Raw genomic sequence first — 15,513 nt, forward strand, 5'->3', positions numbered from 1 at the left:
CTAGTCTTTCTTGACACGAAAATACTACTTCAACAACCCAGAAGATGGATTTTTCAAAAAAACTAAAAGGAAGGTAGTGCCACCTTCACCTATGACTGGTACGTTTATTCCCTTCTCTCATCTTTAAGGATGATTTTAAACGACTTACGGTGGTGGGGCAGGGAGCGTGTCCTGTATGTCACTGTTAGGTGGTAGAAGGTAGTAATCTGAGGGACCTCAAAAATCGTCAAATAAAGAGAGCCATGGAAGTGGAGTTCTTCTCTTTTTCACATAAATCTTCTGAGAACCCAGTATACAAAGTGGATTTTAAAAAAAGAAAGAAAAAAAGAAAAAGCTGAGGGAGTGGGGAAGCCAAAGCTGTTATCCCTGGGTCTATGTTCCTTGCGGTTCCTGAGGACCCACAGCTCTGTGGATTCCAGTCAGTCCCAGCGCCACCGACTGCCTGGATCCGGTTGCTCACAGATGGCTGCCCCGCCTCTGGCTAAATGGCAAAGAGTCTGCTGCTTCCCAGGGCCAATTATTCCTTGTTGGATATGATTGCTGGCCACCCCACAGTTTTTGCTCTAACAGATTTCTTACTTCCACTGATTCTAGTCATGTGAAAGTGTAGCATATTTAAAGTAAAACGTAAGATAGTATTCTGTGTTGACCGTCCTCCCATTTCAGAGCTCATTTCTGTAGGTAACATAACCAGTATTTTAAAACCATGCAGAAGGGACTGGAGTTATTTTAACAAGTCTTTCAGAAATCCTGAAATAAACAAAAGACCAATAAACATTTGCAAAAAAAAATACTTGACCTCACTAAGAACTTATGAAATTTACATTAAAATGAGATGTCCTTATTAACCCATTAAATTGGCAGAGATTGAAAAGAGGGACCGAAGGGACGATTGACAAAGTCAGGGAAAGTTGGCGCTCTCACTGCTGGTAAATGCTGGGCCTCAGTGAAGAGCAGCCTGACCGCATCTGTCAGATTTTAAACTGTACAAACCACGTGATCCAGACTTTCTTTTACAGAAACGCTTCCATAAACATGCCAGTTTCTGTACGAGACCATTGCTGGCTGCATCCTTTATTGGGCCAAAAGAATTGGAGACAATCACTAGGTTCACCAAAAGTGATTGGTGTGACCAAATGGTGGAATCCTACGCAGACATCGAAGTATTGAGAGGAATCATGCCAGTGGGGAAATACCATCTGTAATATATTAGTTTTTTTAAAGAAGCAGAATAGTAAGGAATATCCCTTTATTTGTGTGTATGTGTATAAGCTCGTGAATGTGTGCATATATATTTATAGAAAGATAAGCAACAAATAGTTAAGTGTTTCGAGGGTAGGCACAGAGGAACTTCCTGCTCTATACTGTGTTTGAATTTTTCTACAGTCCATTTGTCCTAATCGTCCAATGCGTTACAGACTTACAGAAAATCCGGAAAACCTCCGGGCCAGCAGAGGTACCGTCAGTGGTCTCTTGTGCTTTTGTCTTAGATCCCACCATGCTCACAGACATGATGAAAGGGAACGTAACAAACGTCCTTCCTATGATTCTCATTGGTGGATGGATCAACATGACGTTTTCAGGCTTTGTCACAAGTAAGTTGCAGACCCAGCAGACTTCTTTATTTTGTGTTCTTTTGCCATATGCCTCTTCAGAGAAACCCAAGTGCTAGTTAGACACTAATGTCACAGACATTAATGTCACTTTTTTTTTAAGGTTTTTAACCATAGGGTAGTTGCAGTTGCCAGAGACAGAGACAATGAGGGAGAAAGTGAGAAATCACCCGCCAAGGGGATGGCCACACTACAGTCCTCTCTCCTTCATTCTCCTCCTGGGATTTTGGGCACACACACACACATGTGCCTGGTGTGATTTTCAAGCCGCCAGGTCCACTACTCCCCGCTGTGGTCAGCCACGTGGGAATCCAGCACCTTAACCATTATACCACATGCTGGCCCCCCTACGTGCTATGTTTAAAGATTTGTTTTTGTTTTTTCAAAAGACCAGAGAGCACCTGTGCTTACCAGAGAGACAGAGAAAGGACCTCTCAGTGAGACATGGTCATGCCACAGTTCTTTTTCCTACATTTCTCTATCCCATCAGGATTTGTTTTTCAAGCCGCTTTCAGCCGTGTGGGGCTTAACCACTGTGTTATGGGGCCCATCCACAGGTTCAGTGTTTCCTTTGGGAAACAAATAACATTCTTTGAACAAATACATTTAGTATTTTATGATTTTATGGTTCTTGTCCCAAACTGCTCTAAGTTTATGATGTGGGTGCTATTTTACTAATAGAAACTTAAGCGAGTATCTTGCTAGTGTGCATCTGGAGCCATTGTGAGAGTCTAGCTGAGAAGGATAAAGGGAAGCCTATGTCTCTTTAAGACATTTATTTATTTGTTTGTTTGTTTGTTTTTAATTTGATCAGAGAAGACAGAATGAGGGAGAGAGAGAGAGGGAAAGTGAGGAAACAAGCTGCCAAGTCCAGGACTTGAACTGTGATCGGCCATGTGGAAGTCCAGCACCCTTAACCACCACGCCACCTACCAGCCCCAAGACATTTTTTTAAAAGAATTATTTATTCAATTTTACTTATTCATTCATTTATATAAATTTGACCAGAGAGAGGGAATGTAAGAAAGCAAGCTACCAGGTCTGGGACTGGAACTGTGGTCGGCCATGTGGGAGCATCCAGCGCCTTAACCACCATGCCACCTGCTGGTCCCCAAAGCCTATGTCTCTGTGACTATATTTGCTGGATGTTGAGGTAATTTTCCATTTGTTTATAAGTCGATTTGATTTTAATCAGTTTGGTTTCCTAGTAATACCATTCTTTGTATGTATATATTCTACTGAGGGCTTAACAGGCCAGTTTTTCCAGATTTTGGGTCACAGCTTAGTTTGAGTCCCTGCTTCCTCGGCAGTCTGGAAGCTGATATTATTTAGGGAAACTAGAACAGAACGACATTTTGACTGTTTTTTTTTTTTTTCATCAGGAATTGCCACACATACCTTGTGGAAATCATTTTCCTAAAGCTGTATGGCACCTCTTCAGGGAAAGAATATTCACACTTAAACTGTCCTAAAAATAAAACCGCTTGGAGTGCTTAAGAACTTTTTCTTCCTTCTCTGCAGCCAAGGTCCCATTTCCACTGACCCTCCGTTTTAAGCCTATGCTGCAGCAGGGAATTGAACTGCTAACATTAGATGCATCTTGGTAAGAACGCTCTTTTACTTCATAAAAACACAAACCGAAATCTAAATCCAGTATCTCTTACAGCACTTGTGATTTGCATATATCACCAGAATAGATTTTTAACGTTTTTTTCATTAAAATTCTACTCCAAATGCCACGGGTGAATTATAGCAGCTATTACATAAGTATTGTCAAGGAGAACATGTGTTCGGGAACCAGCAGTTGGCGTAATGGCTATGTCGCTGGACTCCCACGTAGTCGACCGTGGTTCGCGTCCCGGACCCGGTGGCTTAAAACTCACGCTGGGCGCGTGTGCGTTCGTGCCCAAGATCCCGAGAGGAGAATGGAGGAGAAGGGATTGCGGCATGGCCATCCTCCCTGAGGGTGATTTCTCGCTTTCTGTCTCTATGCCTCTCTCTGTCTGTCTGGCAAGCGCACGCCCCCTATAGCAAAAACCTCTCAAAAAAAAAAAAAAAAAAAAGGAGTGCATGTGCCAGCCTGTTTTCTCCAGCTTTTTGGGACCCAGAATGTAGGGGTGGACGGGGCAGCCCCAGAGAGGTTGAAAGACAAAGCCAGGAGCTCTGACCAGGCAAAGTTTTTTAGTGACACCTGGGAGCTCATGGGCATAGATTTTTTTTTTTTTTCCAAAACACATTACTATTGATGATGACATTAACAGCTTTCACTAGTGCCAGTCACTGTGTGGGGTGTTTTCCATATTTTATCTTTAAAACAAAAGGCTATGTAGGAATTGAGAGTTGACTACAAAGTCTCCCCAAATCCAGCTCTCATATCTTTTTCAGCTCTTTATTCTTTTTCAGCTCTAGGGCACGTGCACTTGCCAAAGAGAAGAAGGGAGAGGGAGAAAGCACCCCACAGTAGGGCATGGTCATGCCACAGACCCTCCCCTCCATCTTGGGATTTTGGGGTGCACACACATATGCGTGATAAGATTTTCTTTAGGTTTTGTCATAGGGTGCATGTGCTCACTAGAGAGACACAAGAGAAAGGGAAAGTGAGAAATCACCCCCTAGGAGTGATGGCCACACCACAGTCCTTTCTCTTCCATTTTCTTCGCAGACTTTTGGGCACACATACGCACGTACCTGGTGTGATTTTCAAGCTCCCAGGTCCAAGATAAGAACTACAGTCGGCCGTGTGGGAATCCAGTGCCTTAACCACCACACGACCTGCTGGCCTCTGACGTTCTTTTCAAGCCACCAGGTCTGAGACTTGAACTGCATGGTCAACCATTGGAATCTGGCTCTCTTACCCACCAGACCATGAGCCAGCCTAGGATTTCATTCTTTTTTAGCAGAATTATAGAACCTAAGATCTGCAAGACCCTGGAGAACGCTGCTGCAGTATCTGGAACCCAGTAATGCTGGTTCACGCAGTCTCTCCAGACCCTTTTGTTTATGGCTTCCCAAAAACTGGCATAGAAGAGAAGCCAGGCAAGAAGAGAAGGACAGTGGGCGATGGGGCCACTGGTGGCCATCTGGACTCCCCTAGTTAGAGCAGAGCCATCTCTGGCCGACAGAGGGGCAGAACAGACCAAAGGCCAGGCTCCGTGGGGGGAGCAGCTGTGCTCTCCATGCGTGGTAGGGCTCTGTTCAGCTTCTACCTTCCAGTCTTGTTTGAGCTAACCAGAAACTTCATGGGTTGGAGAAAACTCATTTTTCTCTTCTCAGCATCTGGACAGGTAAGTGACTGGCAGGTTCCCGCGAACACGGGCAGACCTGAGCCTGCGTGCGTAAGCACTGTGGGAGAGCAGTCAGCAGTGTTAGGTGGACAGTCGTGGGAGAGCGGTCAGCAGTATTACACGGACAGGCCGTGGGAGAGCGGTCAGCAGTGTGATGTGGACAGGTCGTGAGAGAGCGGTCAGCAGTGGACAGGCCGTGGGAGAGCTGTCAGCAGTGTGACGCGGACAGTCATGGGAGAGCGGTCAGCAGTGTGACGCGGACAGGCCGTGGGAGAACGGTCAGCAGTGTGACGCGGACAGTCGTGAACCTGCAGCCTGGAGGCATCTAGCATAGACTCCCGCTGTTATGCAGATCAAGTATGAAAGAATGAAGCGAAACATGTTTCCATTTATCTAGCATTTTCCGTGCTCCTTTTGGCTTTTAGTATATGCAAATATATTTATTTTATGGGAGCAAGGAAGGAAACCTAAAGGAAGCCTTGATGAAAACATTAAAAACTTGGAATCGTCAGTATCGAGTTTCTTTTTTTCTTTTTTCTTTTTTTTTTTTTTTGGAGAGGTTTTTGCTATAGGGTGCGTGCACTCACCAGAAAGACAGAGAGAGACAGAGAGACAGAAAGCGAGAAATCACCCCCCAGGGGGGATGGCCACACCACAATCCCTTCTCCTCCATTCTCCTCTCAGGATCTTGGGCAAGCATGCACACACGCCCGGTGAGATTTTCAGCCACCGGGTCCGGGACACGAACCGCAGTCGACTACATGGGAGTTCAGCGACATAGCCATTATGCTAACTGCTGGTCCCAGTAACGAGTTTATTTTCGGAAAGCCACTTCTAAACCTCCCTAGAAGGATGGAGTACGCCAGTGCTCTAATGGTTCTCCCTGGAGACCCGAGAGAACAGAATTCGGCTGTCTCCTATGCTTCCGTATTGGTAGGCCTGCCTGCCTTACCTTCTGCTGCTTCACTAGTTGTGCTTTAATCGAACGTGATTTCTTTACCTCCACTGAAGAGCATGGAAAAATGCGAACTACAGCCATTTCTGGAATAACCGTGTACGCTATTTCACTTTTGCTTTCCTAGGGTGAGTTCCGCATCCTGGTACTTCCTCAATGTGTTTGGGCTTCGCAGCATTTACTCTCTGATTTTGGGCCAAGACAATGGTAAGAAGCATGTCAGGTTTAATAAGCAAATATTTCAATAGATGCATCGTCCATACTAGAGCCAGAAAAATCACAAAGGTTATGCTGTTTGTTAGCCTAATGCTCTGCTCTTTCCTTAAGATTCTGAGGTATCATTCAAAAGAATCTTAAAAATGCCAAAAGTCAGGAGCCAGCAGGTGGCGTGGTGGTGAAGGCACTGCACTCTCCCATGTGGCCGACCACAGTTTGCGTCTTGGATCTAGTGGCTTGCTTTCTCACCTTCCTTCTCTCTTTCTGTCTCTCTGTGTCTTACCCTAGTCAAATTAAAATAAATAAATGAATAAATAAAATAAATAATTCTTTAAAAAAAAAATTCCAAGGGTTAAACTGAGCATCTGAATACTCCCTGGAAACCACTGGGACAATATCTGGTATCCCAAAAATCTGAATCCATTTCACGTGCAGGATCCAGAGCCAGCAATGTAAGCCTATAAACCTGAAACCTAGAGGGGTCTGGATTGGGGGCCAGCAGGTGGCATGGTGGTTAAGGTGCTGGACTCCCACATGGCGGACCATGGTTCAAGTCCCAGAGCTGGCAGCTTGCTTTTTCTCTCTGTCCCCCCTCTCTCTGATGAGTGTGTGTGCCCTATAGCAAATTAAAAGATAAGAATAATAAATACATTAAATTAAGTAAATCCTTTTAAATAAAATGGTTTTTAAAACGGTCTGATTTGATCAGTTAGTTCGTTGACTAAAGTCCTTGCCAGTCCTAATCATGACTTTCTTATTTAATGGCTGGGACCTCACACAAGTTACGTAACATCTCTAATCTTCTGATATCTTACCAGTAAGCAGGGACCTTAATAATTAATGTTGGGGGACCAGCAGTTAGCATAATGGCTGTGTCGCTGGACTCCCATGTAGTCGACTGCTGTTCAAATCCCGGACCCGGTGGCTTAAACTCACACCAAGCACGTGTGCATGCGTGCCTAAGATCCCAAGAGGAGAATGGAGGAGAAGGGATTGCGGCATGGCCATCCCCCCGGGGGGTGATTTCTTGCTTTCTGTCTCTCTTTCTCTGTCTTTTGGACAAGCGCACGCAGTATAGCAAAATCCTCTCAAAAAAAAAAAAAAAACGATAATGTTTGGAGTTGTTAGGAGTGGATGAGAGAGAATGTATACGGCACTTTGTGAAGTACCTGGCATACGGTCGTTGCTCAGTAAATCGTGGCTGTTATTATCGTTGAAACTTAAAGCCTAGAGCTTCCATTAGACATTTCTTCTCTGCTATTGTCATCCTCTTCTCGGGAGAGGTAAAGTGACCTGCCCAAGTGTCACACGGGCAGTGGGTGCCAGAGCCAGTCAGTGAACCTGTTGCCCAGTTCCGTAACCCACCACCAAGCAGCAGTAAATGCCGGGGGTTGTTCTCCATGGGTACCAGGGTGTCTGCCGAGCCAGCACTCACATCGTGGTGTCTTACGTTGCAGCCGCCGATCAGTCACGAATGATGCAGGAGCAGATGACTGGAGCTGCCATGGCCATGCCTGCAGACACCAACAAAGCGTTCAAGGTATGCTCCGCTCACCGCCCAGAGCTGCAGCGAGGCTCCGCAAGGTGCTGCTTTAAAATGGATCCCTGGGACCAGCAAGTAGCGTCATGGCTACATTGCTGGACTCCCATGTAGTTGACTAGAGTTTGAATCCTGGACCCAGTGTCTTAAACTCACTCCAGGCACATTTGCGTGCATGCCCAGGATCCTGAGAGGAGAATGGAGGAGAAGGGATTGTGGAGTGGCCATCCCCCTGGGGGGTGATTTCTCACTTTCTGTCTCTCTGTCTTTCTCGGTCTGTCTGGCGAGCGCACGCGCCCTATGGCAAAAACCTCTCCCAAAAAAAAGAGAAAAGATCTCCCAATGTGATTATAGTATGGTTCTATTGTTTGAATTTAAGTTTAGCAGAAATATATTTTACATGTCTCTTGTTTCTGAGATAGAGTCATCTATCAAGTAAGCTGGAGATTCTTGATATTTTTGCTTGTTTTTAAATGCTCACTGCATTTAATCCACTGTATGTGAAGCCATCAGAAGGATAGGCATAGATGAATGGAATAGAATTGAGAGTTCGGAAATAAACACACGTTTAGAATCAGCTGATTTTCAACAAGGGTACCAAGACAGGCCAGTAGGGGGAAAGAACAGTGCTGACAACAGAAGGTGCTGAGAAAACGAAACCTACATGCAAATGAAGGAGTCTGGACACCCACTTGACACCATGTATGGAAATAAGTCAAAACGGGTCAAAGAGCCAAATGTTACATGATTCTACTTATATGAAATATCTAGAACAGGAAACTTCGTGGACACAGAAAGTAGGTTAGCAGGTACCGTAGGCTGGGAGGAGGGAACAGTGGGGAGCTCCAGCCTATGGTCCAGAGTTTCTATTTAAGGGGATGAGAAGTTTGGAAATAGGTAGTGGAGATGGTTATACAACATTGTGAGTGTAATTGATGCCACTGATTGTTGACGTAAACTGGTTAAAGTGGCTTGGAGATGGTTTTGTTATAGAGTGCCTGTGCTCGCCAGAGAGACAGAAAGCACAAAATTACCCCCCGGGGGGAGTGGTCACGCCGCGATCCCTTCTCCATTTTCCTCTTGGGGTTTTGGGCACATATGCACGCGTGCCCAGCATGAAATATTAAGCTGCCAGGTCCAGGACTCGAACTGCGGTTGACTACATGGGAGTCAACCACGTAACCATTATGCTATGTGCTGGTCCCGTATTACAGTGTTTTGACTGCAGCCTGTCACATAAGGTCAGGTGCGAACATTCCACTTGTGTCACTCAAGTAGAATTTTGGGGCATTTCAATTTCCAGACTCTGGGACCGCCAGCAGCAGCCAGCGGCTTAAAGGGAGGCAGTACTAAGGACTTCTCTCTGTGATGACACACGTGTCCTGGAGTTAGGCAATTGTACATATTTATGAACATACTAAAGTATACACATACACATTGAAAGGGTGAATACAGGCCTGCTACATGGCCTATCATGCGGGCCAAGACTGGAGCCTGGCGGCTTGAGAGACACGCCAGACATGTGTGCGTCTGCGCCCACAATCTCCAAAGGAGGGCGAGTAGAAGGGACTCAGTGTGGCCATTCCTCGGGGGGAGTGCTTTCTCTTCCCCCTCCCCCCTCTCCCCTTCTGCCTTTTTCTTGTATGTACATATACCCTCTAGCCAGAAAAATGGGGGAAGGTGAATTTGATAACATGAATTTGTATCTCAGAAAAATCACACACACAAGTTAATATTCATATTGCACATTAAATTTCATAAAGCATTTTCTTAAAACCTTACTAATGGAAGGCAAAAGCAGATTAAAAGAATAATGGAGAAATAGAATCTCTTTGAAAATTCTGCTCAATTTTTTTAGAGAGACTTTTGTTATAGGATACGTGCGCTTGCCAGAGAGACAGAACGCCATTGTGTATTCGACTTAGGCCCCTCGAAGATACTCACGGCCTCTTCTTATGTCAGAACACCTTTGACATAGCTGTTTTGTCAAATCCCTTTGCAGGTGACAGGCTCTGTGATGACAAGGCTCAGAATCACAGAGCATTAACTTGCTTGTCGCACGTCTATCAAGGACAGTGCAGGATGAAGCAGGGCGTAGTGATCATGAGTGGATAGACAGGTTAGGCACTGGGGCTCTGGAGCCAGACCACAATTTAAATCTCACTTACTTTTACTCACTCCCATGATCTTGAAAAATGATTTGACCTCTCTCAGTCTTCATCTTCTTTGACAATTGATTGGGGAGGGAGGGAGGAGGATGGGTGGGACCACCAGGACCTGCCTCCTGGACTGAATGAGCATAGCCACGTAAACAGCTTACCCCACAGCCCTCAGTAACAAGCCTCTCTCCCTCTGCCCTGGTGTCCTCGTCTCCACAGACAGAGTGGGAAGCTTTGGAGCTGACAGATCACCAGTGGGCACTGGACGATGTCGAAGAGGAGCTCATGGCCAAAGACCTCCACTTTGAAGGCATGTTCAAAAAGGAATTACAGACCTCTATTTTTTGAAGACCGAGCAGGGATTCGCTGTGTCGGCAACGGAGTAGCGCTTGGCCTTGTAACTGTCGTTGGAGCTGGAGCCTCTGAATAAAAAGGAGGGGCAGGAGCTGGCGGGTGTGTGCAGGCTTGTTCTTGTCTGAGCTGGATCCCCTTTAAGTCTGAAACCAGAGCGAACAGGAGGAGTCTGCCGGTGACCTGCCATTTAAAAAGTATTCGGAATCTTCCTTCTGGTGACTGGTAAGGCAGAGAAAGGGGAAACCCAAGTTAATGAGAATATGTAAAACCGTAGCAAAAATTCAGTCTTCGGGAGAAGCATTGTCAATTTTAACGAATTACTATGTTCCGTTCAGTCAGCCTGACTTCTAACCACCCTAAACACCCGTTTTCTAGGGATCCAAGCACCATGCATTTCATCTTTAATCTTTTTGTTAGTGTTCTAAACTTTCTTTACAGAAGTAATACATTTTCACTACTGAAAATTTAGAAACTACAGACGAGCACAATGAATCTCCCTGTTGTTTACGTGGAGCCTGCAGAGTGGCAGAGAGCGAATGTGTCACAAGTAGTTAAAAAACTTGACAGAGTGAATCCCCAGGCCGGGACAGACCTTCCGTCTCTCTTAATCCTGTCCAGTGGAAATGGGTGACTCTGAGGCACCAGCGGATTCTCAGTGCCTTGGGGTCATCACAGACAGGTTAAATAACGCGAGGTCTTGACCTGGACGCCGTTGGCAGATCGGCGGGGCTGCACCGTAAAGGCTGCTCTGTCCGACAGAAGACCTCATTTTACAGTCACTCGGGACAGAAGGGAGAGAGGGCAGTTGCTGGCAGACACGTAGATGAGGGTGCCAGGAATAATTCTGTGTGGATTATCCGTCCCGGAGACGTGGCAGGAGGCCGTTTGTACCAAGAAGTGGATGTGATTTGCATGTTGAGCACTGTAATCAAAAACAAACAGCTCCTGACTCTACAAATAAAAAAACATCCTGTTTTCTCTGTCTGTGTTTGTGGTCACTAACAGCCTCCTGCCTACACTTTTTTTGTTGTTTAAGAATTATTTTATTGGGACCAGCAGTCAGCGTAATGGCTATGTCATTGGACTCCCACATAGTCGCCCGTGGTTCAAGTCCTGGACCCGGTGGCCTAAACTCACTCCAGGCGCATGTGTGTGTGTGCCCAAGATCCCGAGAGGAGAATGGAGAAGGGATTGCGTGGCCATCCCCCCTGGGGGTGATTTCTCGTGTTCTGTCTCTCTGTCTCTCTCTGGTAAGCGCACGCACCCTATAGCAAAAACCTCTCCCAAAAAAAAGGAATTATTTTATTAAACTTTTATTTATTTTTAATTTGGCCAGAGAGAGCTGGGGGGCGGCAGGGTGGGGAGGATGATGAAAAAGCAAGCCGTCAGGTCTGGGACTCAAACCAGTTGGCCATGTGGGAGTTCAGCGCCCTTAACCATCATGCCACCTGCTGGCCCCCTGCCTACACTTGTGATTGTCTATCTTGGACCCATGCTGGAGAGTCTTAAGATGAAAAAGATGTTGTCCTTACCCTCCGAGAACTCATAAGAGAGACTTGCTTTGTTTTTAATGGAAGGAGGAAGAGGGAGATAGATACTTGGGACGGGGTCCTGTCCCAGTCCCCCAGTCAGCTAGGACCACCGGCACTTACCATCATGTCCAGCCTGATGAGACTGGGCTGGAACATGAGCCCCCACCTTCCACGTGGTCTCAGCCAGCATGCAGCGGCTCCCTGTCCCTTGTGCCACCAGAGCTGGGCCAGAGAGACCGCAGTCTGAGATCACAGGACCTCCGAGAGTCCGCTGGGAGCTCTGACCTTCCCTCCAGAGAAACGCAGAGATTTCTCAGGTAACGCAGGTGCATAAGTGCCTCCATTTAGACAAACTCCGAGAGGCAGAGTCCCAGGATACGTATCGCTACTTCGTAATGATCACAAACGCAGGAGGAAGGCGGGAGAAAGGCAGCAGCGTAAATGTCCATCCACAGGGAACTAGCAAAGGGAAATGCCGGCGTGTACGCACACACAGACACACAAATAGTCCTAGCAGCCACCGGATAAGAAACAGCCCAACCGACCATCAACCAATGATGGCTAAACAAAATACGGTATATCCAGGCTGGTCCCATAGCCTAGGGATCAAGAGAGCCGGATCCCACCGCAGTTTGAATCCAGGCCCTGGCAGCTTGAAAACCATGCTGGGTGCATGTGCGTACAAGCCCCAAACCCCAGCAGGATGGCAAAACGGAGGAAGAGGAATTGCAACATGACTACACTCCACTGGAGCGGTGCTTTCTTCCTGTCACTCTCACTCTACTCTTACGAGCACATCCGCCCTCACAATAAAAAAGCCAATCTCAGGACCAGCAGATGGTATAATGGTTATGCCACTGGACTCCCACGTGGTTCGAGTCCCAGACCCGGCAGCTTAAAACTCAAGACGGATGTGTGTGTGTGCGTATACATGCCGTAAATCCCAAAAGGAGACCAGAGGAGAAGGGACTGTGATGTGGCCACCCCCGCAGGTGGGTCATTTGCTTTCTTTCTCTGGTGAGCACACATACACCCTATAGCAAAAATCTCTCGAAAAATAAAACCAGTGTCAGTGAAACCTGCGTATGATCCCATTTTTTTATGAAATGCCCACAAAAAGCAGTCCAGCGAGCACATAGGTTCGTGTTTGCCTGGGCTTGGGGGAGGAGAATGGGAAGTGATTGTTAATGGATATGAGCTTCTCCTTGGGGTGACGAAACTATTCTAAAGCAATATGGAGAGTTGCACAACTCTGAATACGCTAAAAACCAGAAAGTACACCTGAGATGACTTTGGATATGAAGATTAGGTCTCAATGTTGTTAAAGGGGGGATGTCAAGGAGCCAGATCCCACACGGCCAACCACAGTTCAAATCCCAGCCCAGCCGCTTGAAAAACATGCCGGGCATGTGTACATGCAGTATACCTCCCAAATTCCGACACGATGGAGCGAGAGGAGGGACTGCGACATGATCATGCCCCGTTAGGGTGGTGCTTTCTTCCTCTCCCTTCCTGCCTCTTTCTCTCTGGCGAGCACATGCACTCTGGAAAAAAAGCAGAGAGTGCAGCGAAAGGACCATATTCCCATGCAGTTGTGGGCCAGGCTGCGAGAGGTTTTGCAGGCCATCTCAGACTGCAGGTAGAGGGCATCCGGGAGGCAGCTGTGACTGTCAGATATAGAGGTGTGTTCCTGAGCTCAGGCACCTTAATGCCAGCCCCCATCTCCCTCTGGTTTGGGCTCTGTTTCCTCACTGGAGTCAGCCTGGAAAGATCAGAGGTCTCAGAAACCTAGGGCTTAGCACAAGGCCCCTTCCAAGACAGACAGGTGCCTCTCAAGGAAATGTAGTTCTGCAAGTCGCCCACAGAATGGTCGGGCCATCCCTCGTGCAAGCTCTCCCTTTCCCCCGTCTCTTGGTGAACCGTTTTCATTTGGAATGTTTGTCATGGACATTTTCAACATGCACAAGAGTGCAGAGACTAGTAGAATGCATTTTCATGTGGCTACCACCCTGCTTCGGTAATTATCAGTATTTTTCCAATCCTTTTTCTCTTGTCTCCCAAATCGACCCTCTCCCCCCAACCCATAAGGATGGGGGGGGGGCTGGAATATTTTTAAAGCAAGTCCATGATTATCATCTTATTTCACACATAAATATTTTAAGTTGGTGCCTCTAACAGAAAAGAAACTCTTTTAGAAGAATTACCTATTTTATTTTATTTATTATTATCATTTTCTTTTTAGAGAAGTTTTTGCTATAGGGCGCGTGTGCTTGCCAGAGAGACAGAAAGCGAGACGTCACCCCCCAGGGGGATGGCCACGCCGTAATCACTTCTCCATTCTCCTCTCAGGATTTTGGGCATGCATGTACATGCCACCAGGCCCAGGACTCAAACCGTGGTTAACTACATGGGAGTCCAGAGACATAACCGTTACTCCATCTGCTGGTCCCATTATTATTATTATTTAATTTGACGAGAGGGAGAGGAAAAGTGAGAAAGCAAGCCACCAGGTCTGGGACTTGAACCGCTGTCAGCCATGAGGGAGTCCAGCACCCCAACCGCCGCACCACCTGCTGGCCCCCAGATAAGGAACTTTCTAAAGGTAACCTTTCAAAAGATGAGTTTTGTGTAGTCACTGTGGGTGGAGGCTGAAATCTGAGGGAGAACGAGTCAGGGCTCCAGACGCCCTCAGGCTTCCTCTCGCCAGTCTAGCCGGTCCCCCCGCCACCCCCGCCCTGTGCCCTCAGAGTTAAGGACAGTGGGCAGAGCACAGACAAGTGTCCAGCCGGCACCGTCACCCACCTGTTCTGCCTTGGGTTGATTTCCGAGTATCTGCCAGAGTGACCAGCCAGCAAGAAAATGCCACCCAACTGTCCTGGAAAGTTCTCTAGAAAAAAAAGAAAAAGAAAAGAATGTGTGTAAGGTGTGCAGTCCAGATCTTAGCTGACGAAGAGCTCAGGAAGTGGGAGCTACCGACCACTCCCCGTATATGCGGCCATCCCTGTCTGCAGGAGGGTGCCAGGAGCACCTGGTGCCCCATGCTCCCCTTTACGGTCACCTGCTCCCAGCCAGTCTCCTCTTTCCTCAGGAATCGGCTTTCATCGTGGCCCTTAGCCAAAGGGGTCACAATCTCTCTCGCCTTTGTCTGGCATCTCGGAACCCTCGCCAACCGGGTGGCTTGGAAACATGATGGGACTGGGGCTCCAGGCTCCAAACAGGGCAGCCAGGGGGCAGCTGCCTGGCCTGTGCGGGTTGGCGGGTCAGGCACACACACTCATCCCCTTAGGAGTGACAGGGAGGGAACCAGGTCCAGCTCTGAGCCTGTGAGGGCTCATAGTGTCTCCAAAAGAGACCATCAGAGTTCACGGGGCAGTGGAGGGAGGATCTGGACCCCTCAGCTCTGTAGGGTCCCTAGGACTGCTCTCCCAACGAGACTGCCCACAGGGGACAAGATGTAGACCCCCCAAAGGAAATGAAGACACTGGATGAGGAATAGATCTTGGGCAACCTTCCAAAATGCTAGTAATCAATTATATAAGGAGTCAGGATCCAGAACACTTCCCCTAAGATTAGAACTCCTGAATAGAAGATGAACACATCAAGCAAATGTAGAATTACACACTAAGGGTAAAGAAACCCACTGTACAAAAAGAAATGAAGGGCCAGCAGGTGGCATGGTAGTGAAAGCACTGGACTCCCACATGGCCGACCTTAGTTCAAGTCCCAGACCTGGTGGCTTGCTTTCCACACTTTCCCTCTTTCTCTCTCTCTGGTGAACTAAAACTAATAATAATAAATAACTTCAGGACCAGCAGTTAGCGTAATGGCTATGTCACTGGACTCCCACGTAGTTGACCGCG

General features: G+C 47.2%; 1 protein-coding gene across 1 annotated transcript in view; it reads left to right on the top strand.

Annotated features, from left to right (window-relative positions):
• The window catches only part of EMC3 (ER membrane protein complex subunit 3), a 21,607-nt gene extending 10,508 nt beyond the window's left edge, over positions 1-11,099 (top strand). Inside the window, exons 3-8 of the mRNA XM_006152004.3 lie at positions 5-98; positions 1,491-1,595; positions 3,135-3,216; positions 5,980-6,059; positions 7,526-7,608; positions 9,987-11,099. Coding sequence (XP_006152066.1) covers positions 5-98; positions 1,491-1,595; positions 3,135-3,216; positions 5,980-6,059; positions 7,526-7,608; positions 9,987-10,115 — 573 coding nt within the window. The 3' untranslated portion in view covers positions 10,116-11,099. The remainder of the gene's footprint in view (positions 1-4; positions 99-1,490; positions 1,596-3,134; positions 3,217-5,979; positions 6,060-7,525; positions 7,609-9,986) is intronic.
• Positions 11,100-15,513: the final 4,414 nt, after the last annotated feature.

This window comes from Tupaia chinensis, unplaced genomic scaffold, assembly GCF_000334495.1.
Source record: "Tupaia chinensis unplaced genomic scaffold, TupChi_1.0 Scaffold000333_1, whole genome shotgun sequence".
Lineage (NCBI taxonomy): Eukaryota > Metazoa > Chordata > Mammalia > Scandentia > Tupaiidae > Tupaia > Tupaia belangeri.